At 47.6% G+C, this 22,443-nt stretch overlaps 1 protein-coding gene across 3 annotated transcripts in view; it reads right to left on the reverse strand.

The window, feature by feature from the left end:
• The window catches only part of EMP2 (epithelial membrane protein 2), a 49,510-nt gene continuing 27,067 nt past the window's right edge, over window positions 1-22,443 (reverse strand). Inside the window, exons 2-6 of one of the 3 annotated variants that reach the window (XM_017890704.1) lie at window positions 16,022-16,245; window positions 15,465-15,597; window positions 11,500-11,590; window positions 5,384-5,530; window positions 1-331 (exon numbers count right to left, since the gene is read on the reverse strand). In XM_017890704.1, coding sequence (XP_017746193.1) covers window positions 144-331; window positions 5,384-5,530; window positions 11,500-11,590; window positions 15,465-15,542 — 504 coding nt within the window. In that variant the 5' untranslated portion in view covers window positions 15,543-15,597; window positions 16,022-16,245 and the 3' untranslated portion in view covers window positions 1-143. Of the gene's footprint in view, window positions 332-5,383; window positions 5,531-11,499; window positions 11,591-15,464; window positions 15,598-16,021; window positions 16,249-22,443 lie in introns of all 3 variants that reach the window. The other 2 variants (XM_017890703.1, XM_017890702.1) reach the window with 2 other exon arrangements.

Here is a 22,443-nt window from a genome sequence, read left to right on the forward strand (position 1 = left end):
TTTTTTTTTTTTTTTTTTTTTTTTGGCTTTTAAAGGAAACAATACGTTTGCTAGAAAAACCTCAAAAAAATAATGATTATATACAAAATGGTTATCTGAATGTGGATTCTGTACGGCAGTGAAAGCGACCCAGCTCCGGGGCTCTATTTGCGCTTCCTCAGTATCAGGTACATCATGCCGCTGACGAAGGTGCAGGCGAACGCCACCCACGCCAGGATGTAGGAGTAGCCGTAGCTGCCTTCTTTGGTCATGGAATAGAATTGCATATTTTTCTCGTGAATGTCTTCACGCCTGTCTGTATAAATGGAGGCCGCAATCATGACACACAGACCTGTCAGGAAGAAAGGTGAATTTTGAATAAATCATGGACCACAGTGCACCCTGGGTACAAACTTCAGCTTTTACTCTTTCTTTATTATTATTTTGTTGAAGAGACAGGATTTTGTCATGTCACCCAGGCTGGTCTTGAAGTCCTGAGTTCAAGCAATCCGCCTGCCTTGGCCTCTCAAAGTGCTGGGATTGCAGACGTGAGCCACCGCGGCCAGCCTTAAGCTCTTATTATTAATAGGTATCTATTTTAGTCTATTGGAAAAATTACAACTGATGTTTTGTGGAAGGATATTGTCACCTACCCTGTAGCTATTTTGCTTCCCATTCTTGCTAACGAAACCCAGTTTTGTTTGGGCAGCCACATCACCAACCCACAGCGTGAACATAATTGGTCTAAGCCAGAGGTCTACAGATGTGCCCCGTAGACAGGAAGCAGTTTAGGTTTTCTATGGGCCGTAGTCACACAAGTCCGCCACAGTAGCATGACAACACCCACAGAAGATACAAAAATGAATGATAATGGCGGTGTTACAACAAAATTTTATTTACAAAAACACGTGGCAGGCCAGATTTGACCGATGAGCCATAGTTTGCCAGCCTTCTTCTTGGCAATCTGGTTCCTGCTTACTTGTTACAGCCGATGGGTCAGTACGTGTACCAGTCCTGACCACAGAAAACCTTCAGTGAAAAATATGACTCCCTGGGCCAGGCACTGTGACTCACTCCTGTAATCTCAGCACTTTGCAAGGCCAAGGCAGGTGGATCACCTGAGGTCAGGAGTTCGAGACCACCCTGGCCAACACGGTGAAACCTCGTCTCTACTAAAAATACAAAAAATTAGCCAGGCGTAGTGGCAGGCGCCTGTAATCCCAGCTACTAGGGAGGCTGAGGCAGGAGAATCGCTTGAACTCAGGAGGTGGAGGTTGCAGTGAGCCAAGATCGCGCCATTGCACTCCAGCCTGGACAACAAGAGCCAAAACTTCCTCTCAAAAAAAAAAAAAGAAAAAAAAGAAAAATACGACAGCCTGAAAAGAGAGAGATGAGGGAGGGGAAAGCTTTTTTAAGTTGCTCTACTTTCTCTTGCTGACTGCTTTAGATATTGTAGGTGCAGGATGAAATGTCTGGAGTTGCAACAGCCTTTTTGGAGCCATGAAGAGGTCAACACCAACACTACAGATGACAGAATAGAAGGATGGAATGAATGAGTGGAAGTGCTTGACGCTGACGCTGCCAAATCAGCTCTAGAAACTTTTCTACCTCCAGGGTACTTTTTACGTAAAAATAGTAACTATCTTTGCGACTGAAGACACAGTTAATTCGATTTTCTCTTACATAAGGCCAAAAGCACCCTAACTGTAATAATTGTGGTCCTTGGCCGGGTGTCTGTAATCCCACCACTTTGGGAGGTTAAGGCGGGCCGATCACTTGAGCCCAGGAGTTCAAGACCAGCCTGGCCAACAGAGCAAAACCTCATCTCTACTAAAAATACAAAAATTAGCTCAGTGTGATGGTGTACACCTTGTAGTCCCAGCTACTTGGGAGGCTGAGGCACGAGAATCGCCTGAACCCGGAAGGCAGAGGTTGCAGAGAGCCAAGGTCGCACCACTGCACTCCAGCTTGGGCGACAGAGGAAAACCCTACCTCAAAAAGTAAAAAAAGAAATACTTGCTGTCCCAATATTTATAGATATTAGAGCTAAGATGAGGTTAAGTGCTGTGGTTTTCCTTGGGGGACCTATCCCTCTCCTGGCCAGGCAGTTTTGGTGGGACTGTCCTTCAAGATGCCCAGACATTCTCTGGCCAGGGGCCAAGCACGCAATCTTCTGCCAATCAGATTCTCACTCCTGGAAACCTGAATCTAAACAGTGACCCCGTCAGGCTTCCTTGATTCTGACGGCATCTCCCTGAAGCCGCTGCCTGTCAGTGGCTGGTGCCTGGATCTTCTTTCCAAGACCTGGATTTTCAGCTTTTCCTTTGATTCTTGCAAGCTATCCCCAGAATCCCATCTCTCACATGAGTAAGGGTATCTGTCGCTTGCGTCTGCCTGATATGGCATCTAAACACTCTGCAGTTTGAAGCAGAACAGGGAGGGCCAGGTCTTTGGACCAGAAAATGGCCAAAGAAATTGGGGAGAAGGGGATGCTATGGAAGGAAAACAGGAAGACGTGTGACTTTCATATTAAAATATGGGGGAATTTTCATATATATGAAAATTTATATATAAAATTCCTAAATATATACATTAGGGTAATCAATTTTGACTAAGCGGCTTTACAGATCAACAGACAAACATAGACAATAACGGAACATAAACTTCAGAAGCTGGGCGCGGTGGCTCATGCTTGGAATCCTGGCACTTTGATAGGCTGACGCTGGCGGACTGCCAGACCAGCCTGGGCAACACGGTGAAACTCCATCTCTACGAAAAGTACAGAAATTAGCCAGGCCTAATGGCGCATGTCTGTAGTCCCGGCTATTTGGGAGGCTGAGGTGGGAGCATTGCTCGAGCCATGGAGGCTGAGGCTACAGTGAGCCATGATCACACCACTGTACTTCAGCCTGGGCAACAGAGTAACCACCCAAGCCCCCCCACCCCAAGTTAAATGACAGGATTCAATTGCCTTTAATGGGGTCAGGGAGGGTGGGGGTCCACACCTCTAACTGGCAGATACACAGACAGTAAAGGAGGGGGATCAGACACCTCCTCACTACCTCGCCTGGGGTCCTTGGGGAGGTCGCATCCCCCCTTTAGGCCTCATTTGTTCTGGGTCATTGCTCTCTAACGCTTGGCTCAGGGACAGGGGTCCAAGTCCCCAGGCTCTAACCCAGCAGATTCTGATTCAAGAGGGCAGGCTGGAGCCTTGGGAGTCTGCACTTTAGAAAGGTCCCTGAAAGGGCCGGGCGTGGTGGCTCAAGCCTGTAATCCCAGCACTTTGGGAGGCCGAGACAGGCGGATCACGAGGTCAGGAGATCGAGACCATCCTGGCTAACACGGTGAAACCCCGTCTCTACTAAAAAAATACAAAAAACCAGCCGGGCGAGGTGGCGGGCGCTTGTAGTCCCAGCTACTCGGGAGGCTGAGGCAGGAGAATGGCGTAAACCTGGGAGGCAGAGCTTGCAGTGAGCTGAGATCCGGCTACTGCGCTCCAGCCTGGGCGACAGAGCCAGAAAGACTGTGGTGGATTTCAGGGGTTCTCAAGATCAAGTGACCATCTGGCGTCTTTTGCACTTGAAAACACTTTCATTCTCTGCCTAGAAGGCATGGTATCCGGCTGTCCAGTGAAAGTGCCCCAAGGGGAGGGGACGCTGAGTGTGACCAACCACCCCACTTTGCCCTGGACTGGGGTTTCCTAGGATGCGGGACTTTCAGTGTTGTTATTTTATGTTGTATTTTATTTTATGTTATAATTTTTTCAAGACAGAGTCTCACTCTGTCCCTCAGGCTGGAGTGCAGTGGTGCTATGGTTTGGCTGGGCTGGTCCCCACCCAAATCTCACCTTGAATTGTAATAATCCCCACGTGCCAAGGGCGGGGCCGGGTGGAGTTCACTGAATCAAGGGGGCGGTTCCCCCATACTGTTCTCGTGGTAGTAAGTCTCGCGAGATATGCTGGTTTTACAAATGGGAGTTCCCCCGCACACGCTCTCTTTCCCGCCGCCATGTAGCCCTTTTGTTGTCCCTTGTCTTCCACTATGACTGTGAGGCCTCCCCAGCCATGTGGAACTGTAAGTCCATTAAGCCTCTTTCCTTTACAGATTACCCAGTCTCAGGTATGTCTTTATTAGCAGCGTGAGAATGGACTAATACAAGCGGTACAGCACCCCACAGCTCAAGGCAGCCTTCACCTCTCGGGCTCAAATGATCTCCTACTCCAGACTCCCGAGTAGCTGGGACTATAGGTGTGCTCTGCCATGCTTGGCTAATTTTTTTTTTTGTATAGATGCGGTCTCACTACGTTGCCCAGGCTGGTCTTGAACTCCTGGGCTCAAGCAATCCTCCTGCATGGGCCTCCCAACGTGTTCCTGTACCTGGTCAGGACTTTTAGTTTTAAAACAGAGGATGGTCCCAGGCAAACTAGAACAAGTTGTCACTGCACTGCACTGATGACACGTCTCAGGGTCATCCTGAGGGTGTGGGAGGTTTGGACTTGAACCTAGCTGGGGAGGTGGAGGGCTGGAAGGAGGTGGTAGTTAGGATGATTAGGGCCAAGCAGCCTAAGTTAGCTCTGACACCCGGATTTCTTGCCTTCATCAAGCCGCTCATTAACTCCTGATTGGAAAGCACCCTAGAAGGGACTTCTGCATTTTGTCATCAGGAAGCTTTAAATCGTCACTGAGAAACCACAAATGATCATGGTGTGGCTTCTGACTTCTGATCTGACTTCAGCCTTGCTAAAATTCCTAAGTAGAAAAAAATGCTCTGAGACCTCTGCTTCCTCCAAGTTTCTCCAGGACTGAGGCTGTGCCTTGTTCATCTCTTGAGCCCCTGCAGCCAGCACAGGCCTGGCGCAATGTGGGCACATCTGTCACCCACCAGCCTGAAACTTGTTGATGGCTTCCCACCAGCTTAGAACAAAGACCCCAAACCCTTTCTATGGCCTGCAAGACTCCATGGAGCATGGCCCTGCCTGTCCTGCTGGTTCATTTCCCACTGCACTCCAGCCCCACTGGGCGGCTCTCCGTCCCTCCCATCACAGGGCTTCTATCATGCTGTTCCCTCTACCCAGCACACTGTTCCCTCCTCTCTGTACTGAGACAGAACACTGTCAACAGCAACTCCTACTCACCCTCCAGATCCTCTGGCTTCACATCTCCAGGACGCCTTCCCTGGACTCCCAACTCAATCCAAACTCCCGAATATAAAATGTCCCACTGTGGTACAGCATGTGTGCGCGCACACACATACACACACAAACACACACATGCACACAGCACCCCACGGCTGCCAATTTCTCCTTTCCAAATCCTCCCTCCTCCTGGCTTCCCTCCTGGCGGCTGGGAAGGGAGTGCTTATTCCAGGAAGCCCCTTGCTAGGGAAGCCCGTTGATTTACTTACATGCCATTAGCTGGATGATGGAGGTTAGCACAAACCTCTCTCCCTGCTTCAGGCGGAAGAGCTGGAGCACGAAGATGAAGAAGGCGATGCAGCAGAGAATGGTGGAGAGGATCATCGTGGCCTGGACCGCCTGCAGTGTGGAGTACTCTGCGGGAAAAGGGTGGGGGCGCAGGACTGAGGACCTTGGCCAGCTGGCACCGCGGGGTGCGCGGTGACTGTGGCAGCTCCAGAGTAGGGGTGACAGGAGGCAAACAGGCAGGGGTTCAGGCTGTCATCTACACGGTCCGAGCACAAGGACAGCCAAGGAATCTTCCAGACCCCCTGCCCTTCACCTCCAGTGTCCATCTGACTGGACAATCCTCAGCACCCTTATCTGGAAGACGAGGCAAGAACCACCTGCTCTGCATTCTTCCCGGTCTGGGTCACAGCTCCCAAATGCTTGGCTCATGAACAGGGGATTCTTTCGAAGTACAAATCCCAGGTTCCAACGTGGTAGATTCTGACTCAAGAAATCAGGATGGGGCCTTGGGGGTCTACATTTTAGAGAGGGATTCTCGTGGACTCGGGGCTCACGGGACCGACACCTTGTGAAGTGCTCTGTGGACTCCATAGTAGCCTGCAGGTATCAGAGGCTGATCTTCACGGTCACTACTTACAAAGAGGAGGAGAGCTCCTTTCTTTTCAGGGCAGCCTTAACAGAGACTGGGGTGTGAAGGTTTGGGGCTCAGTACAGAGAAGTTTCAGTGGAGAAGGGAGGTCTAGGGTGGAGGGTGTCACATGGGGGCAGGTCACAGTGAAGCTATGCGTAGAAAGCTATGTGGCGTAGGGAAGGCGTCCTGCACATGGGTTACAGGCACCTTCGTGGGCCTCAGTTTCCTCACCTGTAAAATGGGGATATATATAATATTCCAGGAGTTTTGATTAGGGCGAAAACTGTCCAAATTGGTGAAGTGAGAAAAAAAAGAAAAAGAAACGGAAGGTTGTCCTATAGGTTTTTCTACAGCCATGACACTGTCCACCTCACACTATCTTTTTGCTCATCATGCCTGGTATGTTTATACCATTCAGTTTATTAGTTCATTCTGTTACACAGTGACTCCCATCTTTTGCCTGCACCTCTACAAACTCCCCTTACGTATGTATGAGTTTAAACTCTCCTTTTCCCAGCCCGACGAGGGAGGAAGCCTCTTAGTACACTCCCATTTTAAGTTCCCAAGACCAGCGTAAGCAACATAGCGAGACTTCCATCCCGCATTTTTTTTTTTCTTTTTTTGAGACAGGGTCTCACTCTGACATCCAGGCGGGAGTGCGGTGGCACAACCATAGCTCACTGCAGCCTTGAACTCTTGGGCTCAAGTGATCCTCCTGCCTCAGTCTCCTGTGTAGCTGGGACTACAGGCATGTCTGGCTAATTTTTTAAAAAGTTGTGTAGGGATGGAGTCTCGCTATGTTGCTTACGCTGGTCTGGAACTCTAAAATGGGGATACTAATAGCTCCTCCCTCATCGGGCTGGGAAGGGAGAGTAAACTCATCTACGTAAGGGGGTTTAGAGGGTGCAGGCAAGGTGGGAGTCCTGTGTAACAGCTGAATGCTGAATGTTAACCACCAGGATGAGGCCAAAAGATAAGGTGAGGGGACAGTGTCCATGCTGCACAGAAAACCTAAGGACACACCTTCCTTTTCTTTTTCTTTTTTTTCCTTCAATTTTGCAGTTTCGCCCAAAAACTCACTGGAGTGAACATAATTTGTAAGTACTTAACAAAACGTCTAGAGCTGTGGATTTAATCCATTCTGGCTACACATTATGGTTACTTGGACAGCATCTAGTCTCTCCCCCAATTCCTTACGGGGAGCGAAAGAAGTCAGATCGGCTCCCCCTCTGTGACACACACCACATGACCCCGTTCCTACGAGGCCCAGGAACAGGTGGAAGTGAGTTATAGTGACAGAAGTCAGAAGTGGTTGCCTTCAGGGCAGAAAGCGGTGGCAACTGTGTGGACGGGGGCCCGAGGAACTTTCTGGAGAGTTGGGAATGTTCTCTGTCTTCTTTTGGATGGTGGTTACATGGGTGTTTATACAATTGTCAAAACCCACCAAACTGAGCCCTTAAGAAGCCTGCACCTTGTTTGTAAATTATAACTCTATTAAAAAACAAAAACAAAAACGAAAAAACCCAGCAGGCTCTACTGAGATGAAATAAATCAGAATGTCGGGCATTGAGACCAGGCATGAGGGCTTCATAAAGCCACCGAGGGAATTCCAATGCGGGGCCCAAGTAGTGACCCTCTGGCTTAGAGCAGCACTTCCCAAATCTGCCCAATCCCAGGGATCACCTGGGATTGCTTATTAAAAATGCAGATTCGTAGGCCTCTCCCCCTGGAGACTCTGCTACCATTGTCCTGGAGTGGGCACCAGGAATCTGTATTTTCAGCAACAAGTGACCCACGATGGGGCAAATGGGGAAAACATGCCTTTGGGGGAAAGGATGAATTCATGCTCCTAGAACAGGGTTTCTCAAAGCTGGGAGGGGGTGCAGGATGTGCCCGCAAGGCAGTCCCTGAGATGGGTGTGTGTGGAACCCAATGAGGACGGGAAACAACAAAAACTCACTGAATGAGAGGGATGCTCACTTTGCTCAGTTTAAATTCCTCTAAGGGCCGGGTGCAGTGACTCAGCCTGTAATCCCAGCACTTTGGGAGGCAGAGGCAGCTGGATCACCTGAGGTCAAGAGTTTGAGACCAGCCTGGCCAACATGGCAAAACCCCGTCTCTACTAAAAATACAAAAATTAGCTGGGCGTGCTGGCAGGCACCTGTAATCCCAGCTACTCAGGAGATTGAGGCAGGAGGACGGCTTGAACCCAGAAGGCGGGGGCTGCAGTGAGCTGAGATTAAGCCACTGCATTCCAACCTGGGTGACAGAGCAAGACTGTGTCTCAAAAAAAAAAATAAATAAAAATAAATAAATAGATTTCTCTAAGGACCTCAAGGAGGAGTTCTTCACCAGCTGCTTTTGTGCTTTAAAAACATCCACTAATATCTGGGTGTTTGGGGTTGTTTTTTAACATGAAAAGGGCCAGAAACAGGCTCAGAGGCCTCAGGAGGGAAGTGTGTCTGGCCAGACTTTCATAATGTCACCGGGCTTTCAATCTAGTATTTTCAGAAAAGCTTCCCTTCTTTTATGGCAAGGGAGACTAGTTTATCACTTCTCTTTAACATAGACTTATGGTTTGGGAGGCCGAAGTGGGTGAAGCGGGAGAAGTGCTTCAGCTCAGGAGTTCAAGACCAGCATGGGCAACATGGTGAAACCCTGTCTCTACAGAAAATACAAAAATTAGCCAGGTGTGGTGGCACATACTCGTAGTCCCAGCTACTTGGGAGGCTGAGGTGGGAGGATCACTGGAACGTGGGGGGCAGAGGTTACAGTGAGCCGTGATTGCACCACTGCACTCCAGCCAGGGTGACAAAGGGAGACCCTGATTCAAAAAAATAAAATAAAATAAAATAGATTTATGGGCGAGTGCAGTGGCTCATGCCTATAAATCCCAGCACTTTGGGAGGCCAAGGTGGGAGGATCACTCGAAGCCAGGCATGAAAAACCAGCCTGGGCAACATAGCAAGACCCTGTCTCTACTAAATAAATAAATACAGTAGATTTATGTACAGAAAAGTGGGCTATTTTAAAAGTAAACTTTTTAAAGTAAAAAAAATGGGCAAACTTCAGGAGAGGGACAGAGAGTGAATATTTTCGGTTTTGTGAACCATATGGTCTCTTGTCAAATGTTCTTTTTGTTTTTAGGGGGGTGTGTGTGCGTGTGTGTGTGTGTGCGCGCGTGTGTGCGTGTGTGCGCGTGTCATGCGTGCGTGTGCGTGTGTGTGTGCGTGCGTAAGTGCGTGTGCGCGTGTGTGTGTGCATGTGCGCGCGCGTGTGTGCATGTGTGCGCGTGTGCGTGTGTAAACAGCTTTTGAAAATGTAAAAACTGTTCTTAGCTCCCAGGCCAAACAAAAACAGGCCTTGGACTGAATTTGGCCAGTGGTTCGCCAACCCGTTTTAAAGAAAAATAAGTTAACAATCCCACGTGGAGGATGCGGAAAAGCAGCCACAGGGCACAGCAAGCCCTCCCAGCTGGCCTTGCACACTGGCGACAGCGGGGGCTTGTAGAGCACAGGGAAGGAGAGCTGCTCCCAGGACCAGAGGTTAGCGTGACAGAATAACAGATGAGATGGAAGGGAGCACTGATGGTGTTCCGTGGTTAAGGGCACCGGCTTTAGCATTGGTCACATCGAGACTGGAATCCTGCCGCCATCATTTGCTCCTGGCTATGTGGCCTTGGGTAACTTAACTGCTCTGTGTCTCAGTTTCCCCATCTTAAAATGGGGCCTATGGTCCCTGCCTGATGGGGCTATGAGATCACCCATGTAAAGGACTTAGACCCATGCCTCACAGTTAAGTAAATGGTGCCTTCTACTGGTATTTTTGCTGCTTTTATGATGAATATAGATATTGTGATTGAGTGTGGTGACAATCTGGGACCCAGGGAGTAGACTCCTTTGCTCCCTAACAGGATTGTCAGATTTGGCAAACAAACCAAAACAAACACAAAGACAGGATGCCCAGTAAATGAATATCCAATAGACAACCAACAATTTTTAGGCGAGGCATGGTGGCTTGTCCTCCTCCTTTAGGCTGAGACAGGCAGATCTCTTGAGCTCACGAGTTCGAGACCAGCCTGGGCAACATGGTGAAACTCCATCTCTACAAAAATTATAAAAATTAGCTGGGCATGGTGGTGAGTGCCTGTAGTCCCAGCTATCTGACAGGCCGAGATGGGAAGATCACTTGAGCCCGGGAGGTCAAGGCTGCAGTGAGCTGTGATCGCACCACTGCACTCCAGCCTGGGTGACAGAGTGAGACCCTGTCTCAAAAAACAAACAAACAAAAAACTAAACCCTACCCCCCACCAACAAAACCAAATAATTTTTAGCATAACTATGTCCCATGTTATATTAACATTTGGGCCATAGTCATACTAAAAAAAAGTACTTATTGTTTATCTGAAATCTCCAATTTAACCGGGTATACTGTATTTTATCAGGCAATTGGGATCCCAAAGTATCTATTCCATCAGTTCTATGAAGAAAAACAGAACCATTCACTTCATAATGAAAAACAGTGGTCAGCATGTTTTCGAATGGAATTTTCTGTATTTCAAAGCCTTTTCATATATTTTAGCTTATTGAAGAGGTGGGCACAGCAAGGGTATCGTTATTACTTCTGTTCTACAGCTGAGGATGTTGAAATTGACCTGCCCAATGCGAGGCTACACAGCTTGTCTAGGAACAGAAGCCAGATCTCAGATTTCTGTTTGCTTGTTCCTGAGACAGGGTCTCATTCTGTCACCCAGGGTGGAGTGCAGTGGCTTGATCTCGGCTCAGAAAACGCAACCTCTGCCTCCTGGGTTCAAGCAATTCTCTTGCTTCGGCCTCCTCAGTAGCTAGGATTATAGGCGTGCACCACCACGCCCAGCTAATTTTTGTATTTTTAGTAGAGACAGTGTTTTGCCATATTGACCAGGCTGGTCTCAAACTCCCGACCTCAAGTGATCCATCCGCCTCTGCCTCCCAAAGTGCTGGGATTACAGGCATGAGCTACTGCGCCCAGCCAGATCTCGGATTTCTTACTGCTGGACGGGGAAAAGGGACTGGAAAGTAAATCATGGTCTGTGAGACCATTCAGAGGCAAGTCTTGGATAAAAAAGAAGGGAAGAGAAAATTCTAGATGAGAGCTGAAGCTGGAGAAAAGATGAGGAAGGGAAACTCGGCTGTGCCAAGAGACAGAGAAGAGAAGGCACGAGGTCCAACTCAGCTGGAGTTGGTCTCCCTCCAGCCTCCGGCTTCTCCACACCCCGGACATCTCCAGCTTGTGCTGTCCTCCGCTCCAGCACACACTGAGCAAACGCCGCCAGGCCCACCGGAGTATGCAGCGAGTGGAGGAGAGGGTGCGGAATTGGAGAACCCGAAAGCCTCACTCCCGGAGTCGGGGAACCCGAAAGCCTCACTCCTGAACGTTCTTTCCTCCCTCAGTGCTTCTCAGTCAGCTTCCTTTATTCACACTCACCTTGAAAGCTGTCATTGATTACTGTACAATTCGTGTTGTTGGTACATATTCTCCAGACATCTGCAAAAAACTCATCTCCTACCCACCAGGCCTGTAACACAAAATGGAACCAGAGAGAAAGGCTGTCCGTTAATGATGCAAACACTGACTCCTAACTAGGCACGAGGCATGGTGGGCTTCTGGGATTCTCAAACTGCAGTGCATTTGAGAATTCCTAGGGAGCTTATTCTAATGCAGACTGACTCAGGAGGTCTGGGGTGGGGCCTGGGATTCTGCATTTCTTTCTTTTTTATTTATTTATTTATTTATTTTGAGACAGAGTCTTGCTCTGTCGCCCAGGCTGGAAGGCAGTGGCATAGTCTTGGCTCACTGCAGCCTCCATCTCTTGGGCTCGAGCAATCCTCCCACCTCAGCCTCCTGAGTACCTGGGACTACAGGTGCACATCACCACGCCTGACTAATTTTTGTATATTTTGTAGAGCCAGGGTTTACCATGTTGCCAGGCTAGTCTTGAACTTCTCACCTCAGGTGATCCGCCCACCTCAGCCTCCCACAGTGCTGAGATTACAAGCATGAGCCACTGCGCCCAGCCAGGATTCTACATTTCTTTTTTTTTCTTTTTTTGGTTTTTTTTGAGATGGAGTTTCACTCTTGTTGCCCAGGCTGGAGTGCAGTACATGATCTCGGCTCACTGCAGCCTTCCCATACCGGGTTCGAGCGATTCTCTTGCCTCAGCCTCCCGAGTAGCTAGGATTTAGAGGCATGCACCACCACACCTGGCTAATTTTGTATTTTTAGTAGAGACAGGGTTTCGCCATGTTGGTCAGGCTGGTCTCAAACTCCTGACTTCAGGTGATCCAGCTGCCTCGGCCTCCCAAAGCGCTGGAATTACAGGCGTGAGCCACAGCGCCCGGCTGGGATTCTACATTTCTAACTGGCTCCAGGTGATGCCTTGCTACTGTCTCCCAAAGGATAAAAGGTGGTCCAGGCCCTCAGAGAGTATGGGAGAAAAGATGAGGCTGAGTTGGTAGAAATATTAGCAGACAGGGCTGGGCACGGTGGCTCATGCCTGTAATTTCAGCACTTTGGGAGGCCGAGGTGGGAGGATTGCTTGTGCCCAGGAGTTTGAGACCAGCCAGGGCAACTCATCTCTACAAAAAAACACAAAAAAATTAGTCAGGCGTGGTGGTGCATGACTGTAGTCCCAGCTACTCAGGAGCTGGAGGTGGGAGGATCACTTAAGCCTGGGCAGTAGACGCTGCAGTGAGCTGTGATCGTAACACTACACTCCAGCCTGGGTGACAGAGAGAGACCCTGTCACAAACAAACAAACACTGCAATGGATGGGATGACCAGACAAGATTCTCCTGTCTTCAGCCCAAAGCATTCATTTCCCTCTGTGCTTTAGTGGCTGCTGTCCTTCACCTACTGCCCAAGATGGCCTTCCTTCTACTTTCCAGTTGCCAAGCACAATTCCAAATGCGTAATGAATACCCTCAGACTCACTGATGGACAAAGAGTCTATCTGCGTCTTCTGAGTATGTGCCCCGATAATATACATGCCCTGGGGGTGCTATATACGATTCACTAAGGCTGATGGTTTCCTGCCCCTAATGTTTGTCTATCCTTTTCACTAAGTCTGGGGCCTTTTCAGGATCCCAAAGGACTAGATGGGAAGAAATAGAAAAAAGATTCTAAAAGAACATTCGGTCCCATTGATTTCACAGTGAGCTCCTGGAATGGTCCAAATACTATAATCCAGGGTTCCCCAACCCATGGGCCACGGACTGGTGCCTGTCTGTGGCCTGTTAGGAACCAGGCCATGCAGTAGGAAGTGAGCAGCCAGTGAAGGAAGCTTCATCTGTATTTACAGCTGCTCCCCATCGCTCACACTACTGCCTGAGCTCTGCCTCCTGTCAGGTCACCAGGGACATTAGATTCTTATAGGAGTGTCAACCTTATTGTGAACGGTGCATGCCAGGGATCTAGGCTGCACGCTCCTTATGAGACTCTAATGCCTGATGATCTGTCATTGTCTCCCATCACCCCCAGATGGGACCGTCTAGTCCAGAAAAACAAGCTCAGGGCTCCCACTGATTCCATTATGATGAGTTATATAATTACTCCATTATATAGTACAATGTAATAATAATAAAGTACATAATAAATGTAATGCACTTCAATCATTCTGAAACCATCCCCTTGCAATGCCCCCTCCCCGATCTGTGGAAAAATTGTCTTCCATGAAACCAGTCCCTGGTGCCAAAAAGGTTGGGGACCACTGCTATACTCCATAGCATCAATGTGGTCCCTACCCAGGCCACTCACAGCAGCTGAGCAAGAAGCTCCAGAACCCAAATGCGATGACTGCGCTCATCTCCCCTGACAGGCTCTAGGACCAGGAGCCTCTGGAATGGCTCAAATCCTAGCTCTGCTGCTTACTGCACTGTAAACTCTGCCAAGTGCCCAAATGGCCCTGAGACTCAGCTCCTTCACCTGTAACCCAATGCAAGGAGAGGCTGGTGCCCTACCTGGTACAGTTGGGGTGGAGATCACATGAGATGACATGCATAAAAGGGCTATAGTGATCGCTAAGTGACAGATGTCATCATTTATGTTATTATTGTCATGATGATTCAACAGAAGCCGTATATGTAGGCAGAGTTGGTGGCCACTCGTATGGTGTACTTTTTGGCTTTCTGAGCAATGTGTCTGCCCTTTAATTATCTCTGCAGTCTAAAATGAGCAAGATGGACACCAGGTCTTTGGATCGGTGTATAAGCCAGAGAGAAGCTCTGTTAAGAAGCTTCCCTAATGTCACTCCCTGCTTGGGGGCATATTAATCTATGCCAAGAGGTTATTTATCCAATACGTTCCTGCCATATGGCTGCAAGCTGGATACTAAAGGAAAACGTTAAATTTTTCATAGGGGCATAGGTAGAGTCTGGAAAGTTCCACGCATGAGCTCTGCTGGGGAGGACATGGCCAGGTGGGCTAGCAACAGGGGACCCTGGTTGATAAAGAGGTGTCAGGGGTTGGGGGCAGAGGCCACCTGGGATAGGTCACCTGGAGGATCTAGGGCAGTGGTCCTCAACAGAGGGTGATTTTGTCCTCCATGGGACATTTGCCAATGTCTAAAGATATTTTGGATTGTCATAACCAGGAGTGGGGGTGCTACTGCATCTAGTGGGTAAGGCCAGACATATTGCTGAACTTCCTACAATGCACAGGGAGGCTCCCATAACAAAGGATTATCCAGCCCAAAATGACAATAGTGGCAAGGTTGAGAACTCTGATCTAGAGGAAAGCTGAAGTCACACAACATCCTCAAAGGGCTTCCTAGAGACCAGCTCTATGAAAGAATCACGGATGGGAGGACAATCGTCCCTGCCTGCCAGGACCTGCCCCCAAAACCTGAACCTTCACATTTAGGCCAAGAGTCCTCAGCCCTTGGGTCAGAAGATGGGCGTGCCTTCGCAGGGAGGACAACCCTAAACTATGGTTGAACCCTGGCAGGTTCAACGTTGAGAACCTTGGCAGGGTTCTCAACCTGTGATATGGTTTGGCTGTGTCCCCACCCAAATCTTGAATTGTAGTTCCCATAATTCCCCCATGTCATGGCAGGGACCCAGTGGGAGGTAACTGAATCATGGGGCGAGTTTTTCCCTTACTGTTCTCGTGGTAGTGAATGGGACTCACGAGATATGACGGATTTATAAAGGGCAGTTGCCCTGCACACGCTCTCTTGCCTGTCGCCATGTAAGACGTGTCTTTGCTCCTCCTTTGCCTTCTGCAGAGGCTTCCCCAGACATGTGGAATTGTGAGTCCATTAGACCTTGTTTTCTTTATAAATTACCCAGTCTCTGGTATGCCTTTATTAGCAGCATGAGAACAGACCAATATAACCCACTTCTATTGACTCCAGGACCCGGGGTTCTGAGCGAGTGGAAGGAAAGGAAACTTACATTGTCGATGGTGGCAATGAACAGCAAGGCTGCAGAGGTGATGTGGAAGGCGATGATGAAAGCAAGAAGCACCAACATTTTCACAGGGCAGGGCAAGGCAAGGGGTCACGTTTAAAGCCCAGAGTGGGATGTGCTGAAGGGGTTAAGAAAGAGAAATTCAAAATCTGTCAATGACAAAACAAAATTACAATAAAAAATAAGCACCTTTTAGCTGGGTGTGGTGGCTCATGCCTATAATCCTAGAACTTTGGGAGAAGGCAGGAAGATAGCTTGAGCCCAGGCGATTGAGACCAGCTGGGGAAACATAGTAGCTACTGTCTCTAAAAACAATAAAAGAAAATTAGCTGGACCTGATAGTCATACCTGCAGGCCCAGCTACTTAGGAGGCTGAGGCAGGAAGATTGCTTGCGCCTAGGAGGCTGAGGACGCAGTGAGCCATAATTGCACCACTGCACTCCAGCCTGGGCAACAAAGCAAGGCTGTGTCTCTTAAAAAGAAAAGGCAACATTTCATGGGGTCTTGGAAAAGCAAAAACAGTGCTCCCCATCTTTACTTGCCTGGAGACTTTACTGGACAAAAGTCTGGCATGAGAAGGGCTGTCTGCTGTTGCATTCACATGCCAAATATTCCTTGTGGAGGAGGAGGGTGAGGACTCATTAGAATCCCTAATTCAGAAAAGCATCACGCCTCTTCGGCACGAAGGAGTGGCTCTGTATGTGGTAAGATGCTGTTCCTGATTCCCCACGCCCAGAAGCTCATTGAGGATTCCTGATCAGAGCCCCTGCTTCATAATAAAGAAAAAGTGATCACAATACAGAAATATTTCCTAATGATCTGGCCATTTATAAAATTAATACCCAGCTGGACATGGTGGCTTATGCCTGTAATCTCACCACTTTCAGAGGCCAAGCCAAGAGGATGTTAATTAAGTCCAGGAGTTTGAGACCAGCTCGGGCAACAGAGCAAAACTCCATCTCTACAAAACATTAGAAAAACTAGCCTAGTGTTGTGGCATGTGCCTGTGGTCCCAGCTACTTGGTAAACTAAGGCAGAAGGATTGCTTGAGCCTAGGGGGTGCAATAAACCATGATCTCACAACTGCACGCTAGCCTAGGTGACACAGCAAGACCCCGTCTCAAAAAAATAAAAATAGGCCAGGTGCGGTGGCTCACGCCTGTAATCCCAGCACTTTGGGAGGCCGAGACGGGTGGATCACGAGGTCAGGAGATCGAGACCATCCTGGCTAACACGGTGAAACCCCGTCTCTACTAAAAAACACAAAAAACTAGCCGGGCGTGATGGCAGGCGCCTGTAGTCCCAGCTACTCAGGAGGCTGAGGCAGGAGAATGGCATAAACCCGGGAGGCAGGGCTTGCAGTGAGCTGAGATCTGGCCACTGCACTCCAGCCTGGGTGACAGAGCGAGACTCCATCTCAAAAAAAAAAATTAAATTAAATTAAAAATAAAACAAAATAAATACTCACTCAGAAACTATTCTTCTTAATATATATTCCCATTTGAACAACACTGGACCCCAGAAAAATACAACATGTGGCAGACAGCTGCCATTTAATTTTTCCCTCTCTGATCACACAGGAAGACGACATTTCCTGGACTCCCTTGCAGCTAGGGGGGGAACTCGTGGCTAACAAGCCAGAACTGCATGGCATGGCCATTTCCAGGCTGATGAAGAGGAGAGCAGGTACTCATGACTAATTCTAACCAATGGGCCAGAACTGCATGACATGGCCATTTTCAGGCTGATGCAGAGGACAGCAGGTATGAGTTTTCCACGTTCCCTCTCCCTAAGGAAGTAGCTGGGGATGGGGCAGCCATAGTAGGTTGAAACCTCACATCTTGGACAGATACCATGATTGGGGAATTAATAAGCCTCTGAATGTTAAACCACTGAGATTTCAGGGTAATGCTTTACTTTGGCAGGACAGTTTGAATCATATACAAACGAAGCAACTGCAAAGTGAAACTGCAAGTCTTACAACAGAACTACAGTTGTCCAAAGTTGATGAAAATATCATGGGAGATCAGATGAAAATCCACTGAGGTCATGAATACATGAGGACTTGTCTGAGCTGGACAAGTTCCTAATAAATGAGGAAAAAGCATTCAAAAGAATGCTTTAACTATCAAACAATTAAAAGTCACACTGGGGAAAATTGATTAAAATCTTTGAGTATATTATAACCATCATCTTGGTCAACAAAACTCAAATGTCAAGAGAAGATGTCACATCAAATGATCTAGCTAGAAGATGCAACCTCCTAATATCACACTTGGTTCATTCTTCTTTTATTCCAATAATTTGTGACCAGACAGTTACTAAATTTTTTGGAAAAAAATTAATTTGCAGTTTCATGTTTTGAAGTACAGTGCAAATCAGACCTTCTGTTCACTGGGATGAAATTGCAGCCCCAGTTTTAAATGGATTAATGCACACCCACACACACACTCTCTCTCTCTCTTTTTCTGCACCACTTGAGAGTAAGTTGCCTAAACCATATAACTAAGTGCTTTAGTGTGTGTTTCTGAAAAACAAGGACATTTTCTTTCTTTTCTTTTTTTCTTTCCTTTTTTTTGAGACAGAGTCTCACTCTGTCACCCAGGCTGAAGTACAGTGGCGCGATCTCCGCTCACTGCAACTTCTGCCTCCCAGGTTCAAGTGAGTCTCCTGCCTCAGCCTCCTGAGTAGCCATCCATATTGTGGCATGTGTGGGAAGGTATTTTGAGATATTGTAAAGATCCTATCTCTCATGACACTTTCACTCCGAGTTTAAGCATTCGCTGATATTTCTGAAATAGGACTTTTTTTGTTTTGTTTTTGAGACAGAGTCTTGCTCTGTTGCCCACGCTGGAGTGCAGTGGCACAATCTTGACTCACTGCAACCTCTGCCTCCCGGGTTCAAGTGATGCTCCTGCTTCAGCCTCCTCAGCAGCTGGGACTACAGGCACATGCTACTACACCCGGCTAATTTTTGTATTTTAGTAGAGACGGAGTTTCACCACGTTGGCCAGGCTGGTCTCGAACCCTTCACCTCAGGTGATCTGCCCGCCTCGGTCTCCCAAAGCGCTGGGATTACAGACGTGAACCACCATCCCCAGCCTGAAATAGGATCATTTTAAAAGGCGTTTTTCTGGTACCAACTATTCCCCCTCCTCTAGTGGACATGCACTGACTGCACAAACCCTCCACCTTTTCACTGCCAGCTCTCCTCTCCAACCATGCTCATTCTCACCCCCATTATCCCCTCACGGAATGGAACAAGGCTCCTGGGCTCATACAGGGTCCACTCCTTGAGACCTAGGATGCATTAACAATGAGCCAGGAGCTGTATGGCTGCAGAACTCAGTCTGAGAGGTCCTGGCTGTGAGTCTGTACATCAACAATTAGAAGGACCCAATGAACCAGCTTAGAGATTCTTCTAATTCTTTCAAAAAGGACAAATTCCCCTTTGTTTAGGCCTGCATCATTCTTAGCTGCCATCATATGCTGCTGCCTCCAAAATGATGCATTCCTTTTTTTTTTTTTTCTTTTAAATAGATGCATTTCTGACCCTGGGGGTAAAAAGGGCTCATGTACCATGCTGAATGCCCTGTTACTTTAACATCAGCAGGAATGCCCAAATGCCAACTTCACCAGGGCCATTAACTCCAGGGTGATAATGGCTTCATATGCTGTTCAGCTCAGATGACACAAATGCATATGGACATGTAACTAAAACTTTCTAGAAAAAAATGGTTTTAACCCATTCTTTCCCAAAGGATGGAATTAAAATGTTATAAGGCATGATTTTGGATAGGGCATTAAGCAACACTGAACCACATAGTGAAAAAGTCCCCATTCCAATCCTTCTGAGTTCACCAAGGAAAAGACCCAGTTTGATGCTAGTCACTCTCCAATACTTGCTAATTTCTTTTTAACAAAAAGAGAAAGCAGATCTTTGGTTAGAACGTATTTGTAGCTAGAATTTAATAACATCATTTTGAGTTTATTGTATTTATTTGTAACGTTCTTTTTATAAGAAATAAACACCACTTATAGTAGTGATATAAAGTATCATTTTAAACCAAGTTATTGAAGCCTTAAAAGTGAACAATTCAGGGAAAATGTTATGTAAGTAAAAAGACAGGTGGTCCTCAGTGTCAGCAGAAATCCTCAGGGTGGCTGTCAAATGCTGATATCTGGGAGGTACTGCTTTAAGCTCTGGGAATGGTTTCAATTGGACATTTCAGACATCAGGAACAAGCTTCTACAGAGAAAGGGATACGTTTTTATGAGAAGTCAAGTAAGGTTTCGACTACAGTGTAAGGGAAATGGCGGCTAGAGGTTGGTTTGAACCATCAGGCGCTCTGAAAAATAACAAGAGAAGTAAAGGTCTCCTATGACATCTGGAATTCAGATCTCCAGTAAAAACCAAAATGGGGTAGCTCAATTTTAGAACTTGTGAACCCAGGACATTGCTGGCGACTTCACCGGAGGCTTTGGAGGAAGTTATTCACAAGTAGCGGAAATCCCCCGAATGTTTAAGAGGGAATAAAAATAACTCTTTATTCCTGCATCTCTATACCAAAATAAGTCTCCCTTCTGCGCCACTATTCCCGACGCCAGTCAGCCCCTGCCCTTAGAGGCAACCACGCTTCTCAGTTTCCTGTGCCTCCTTCCAGAGATATTTACTGGGAAAACACTTATCCTTCACTCCACCTTTCCGTGTGGCGCGAGCTGTACCAGAGTAACAATCCCGGCCTCTTGTCCCGCCCCTCACTCACCCCTTCACACCTGATTGGAGGAAGCGCCACTGTTCGCTTTCTGGATTGGTGGAGCGCATTTATTCAGGCCCTGGTGCAGTGCTTTGTCCTCGACCGCACCTCCTCCTGGGCATGGCTGCTCCCACCGCGCCCCAGTCAACTTTCTTTGGCTGGAGCAGCCGAGGGCTAGTAGGGGACAGGAGTGTGGAGCTGGGAGCTCCAGCAAACTCCTTTGGCCACAAGTCTAAGCCCCATCCTCCAACCTAGCTTTTCTAATAATATCCCTCAGAGAACATTCTTTCCCTGTGCCTACGAATACACCTCATTCCTTGAATGGCTGCCTGGTGTTCCCTTGTGCGGCTACACCACAATTTACTTAACTAGTTTCCTATTGGTAGCCATTTAGGTTGCTCCCAGACTTTCTGCTGCTCCATACGGCACTGTCAACGAGCATCCTTCCACTTATTTCTTTCACCTTGCATTAATATATTTAAAGATAGATTCCTAGTAGTGAAGGCGTTGAATCAAAGAGTATGTGCATTGATTTTACTTGTAATTTAAACAATTTAATTTACTGCCATGTATACTGGACACTGTTCATACTGTGTCAGTCCTGATCTTCACAGGGTCTTCAGAGGGTATCGAAACCTTTTTTTTTTTTTTTTCCTGAGATGGCGTCTCGCTCTGTCACCCAGGCTGGAGTGCAGTGGTGTGATATCGGCTCACTACAACCTCCACCTCCTGAGTTCAAGCGATTCTCCTGCCTCGGCCTCCTGAGTAGGTGGGATTACAGGAGTGCACCACCATGTCCAGCTAATTTTTGTATTTTTAGTACAGACAGGGTTTCACTATGTTGGCCAGGCTGGTCTCGAACTCCTAACCTCAGGCGATCCACCAGCCTTGGCCTCCCAGGGCGCTAGGATTACAGGCGTCAGTCACCGTTCCCGACCAAGCATTGGACCAACTCTTAAGCATTTATGTGAGTGGGTGGAGAAGCCTTGATGTTATGTCTTTGACTCCTGACATAAGTTGCCCCCAAGAAATACAATTCTGGTCCCTAGAGACCAGCTTGCCTAGGGCTTTTCCAAGTGGTGCTATCTCCTTGCCACCACATATACCCATGTTCTATCCTGCCCTCTCTGATGATACGAAAGAACAAACAGCTCCCGGGGCTGTGTGTCGGATGAAGGCTGGTCCACTAAGCCCAAGGTGGCATCAGAATTAATCCTTGCCTTTCACAAAAAGTTATTTTCCCTTTGAAAAGTGTAATAGTAAATACGGATCCATCTCCTTCCCCTACCACACCCCAACCCCTACGCCCGCCCTTGTGCCTGCAGGCTTCAGTGCTCTGCTGCTTTAGGGGAACTAGTCTTGGTTCCCGGAACATGGTTCCCTGGAGCAGCTGGCTCTCTGGCATTGTCTGGGTCTTAATTCAAACATCACCTCCCCAGAAAAGCACCCCTGAGCATACCATGTAAAGTAACCACGCCCCCTCCAGCATAATTTAGCCCATCCCCCTAGTTTATTTTCTTTGGAGTATTTGCATGGTCTGAAAGCATCTTATTTGTTCAGTTGTTTATTGTCTCTCCCCCTCTGACAGCTATTTGCTATCATTGTCCAGTTCTAGAAATGTAGAGCTGTAAAGGCCCTTGGAAAACTCAAAGCCCTATTGTCCGGGGGCATTAACGGAAACCAAGGAGAGCCAAGACTTGCTCCATCTCACAGCAAAGCAGGAACAAGGTCAGGACTAGACCAGGGTCTCCCGGCTACTATTCCAATCACCCTATCTCAGTGGGAGACCCCTCAGAAGCCCCATGACAATCTTTCAAGAGTCAATGATGTTCCCCAAAAGCCTCTGCCACTTTGAAGTGTAACTTTCGCTGTGGAATATAAACTGCTTTTTTCCTTTTTCAGTTTCTTCAGGAGCCAAGCAGAACATTCCAAAAGGCCACTTGAGTTTTCGCATTTACCCACCTGAAGGTAGGAGACTACACTAGATGAAATGTTCAAGTTTCTATGTAGAAATCAAAGTCCTATGATTTGCAGAACTTCTGTTTTAAAAATGTTTTGATATACATAAAATGATGATTTTTTAAAGAAGATAACAGAACCAAAAGGCATATGGTGAAAAAACAGTCTTCTGTCATACTCCTGTCCTACAACCTGGAAGCAGTCACTTTTTTTTTTTTTTTTTTTTTTTTTTTTTTTTTTTTTTTTTT

This window comes from Rhinopithecus bieti, unplaced genomic scaffold (assembly GCF_001698545.2).
Source record: "Rhinopithecus bieti isolate Rb0 unplaced genomic scaffold, ASM169854v2 scaffold_19459, whole genome shotgun sequence".
NCBI lineage: Eukaryota > Metazoa > Chordata > Mammalia > Primates > Cercopithecidae > Rhinopithecus > Rhinopithecus bieti.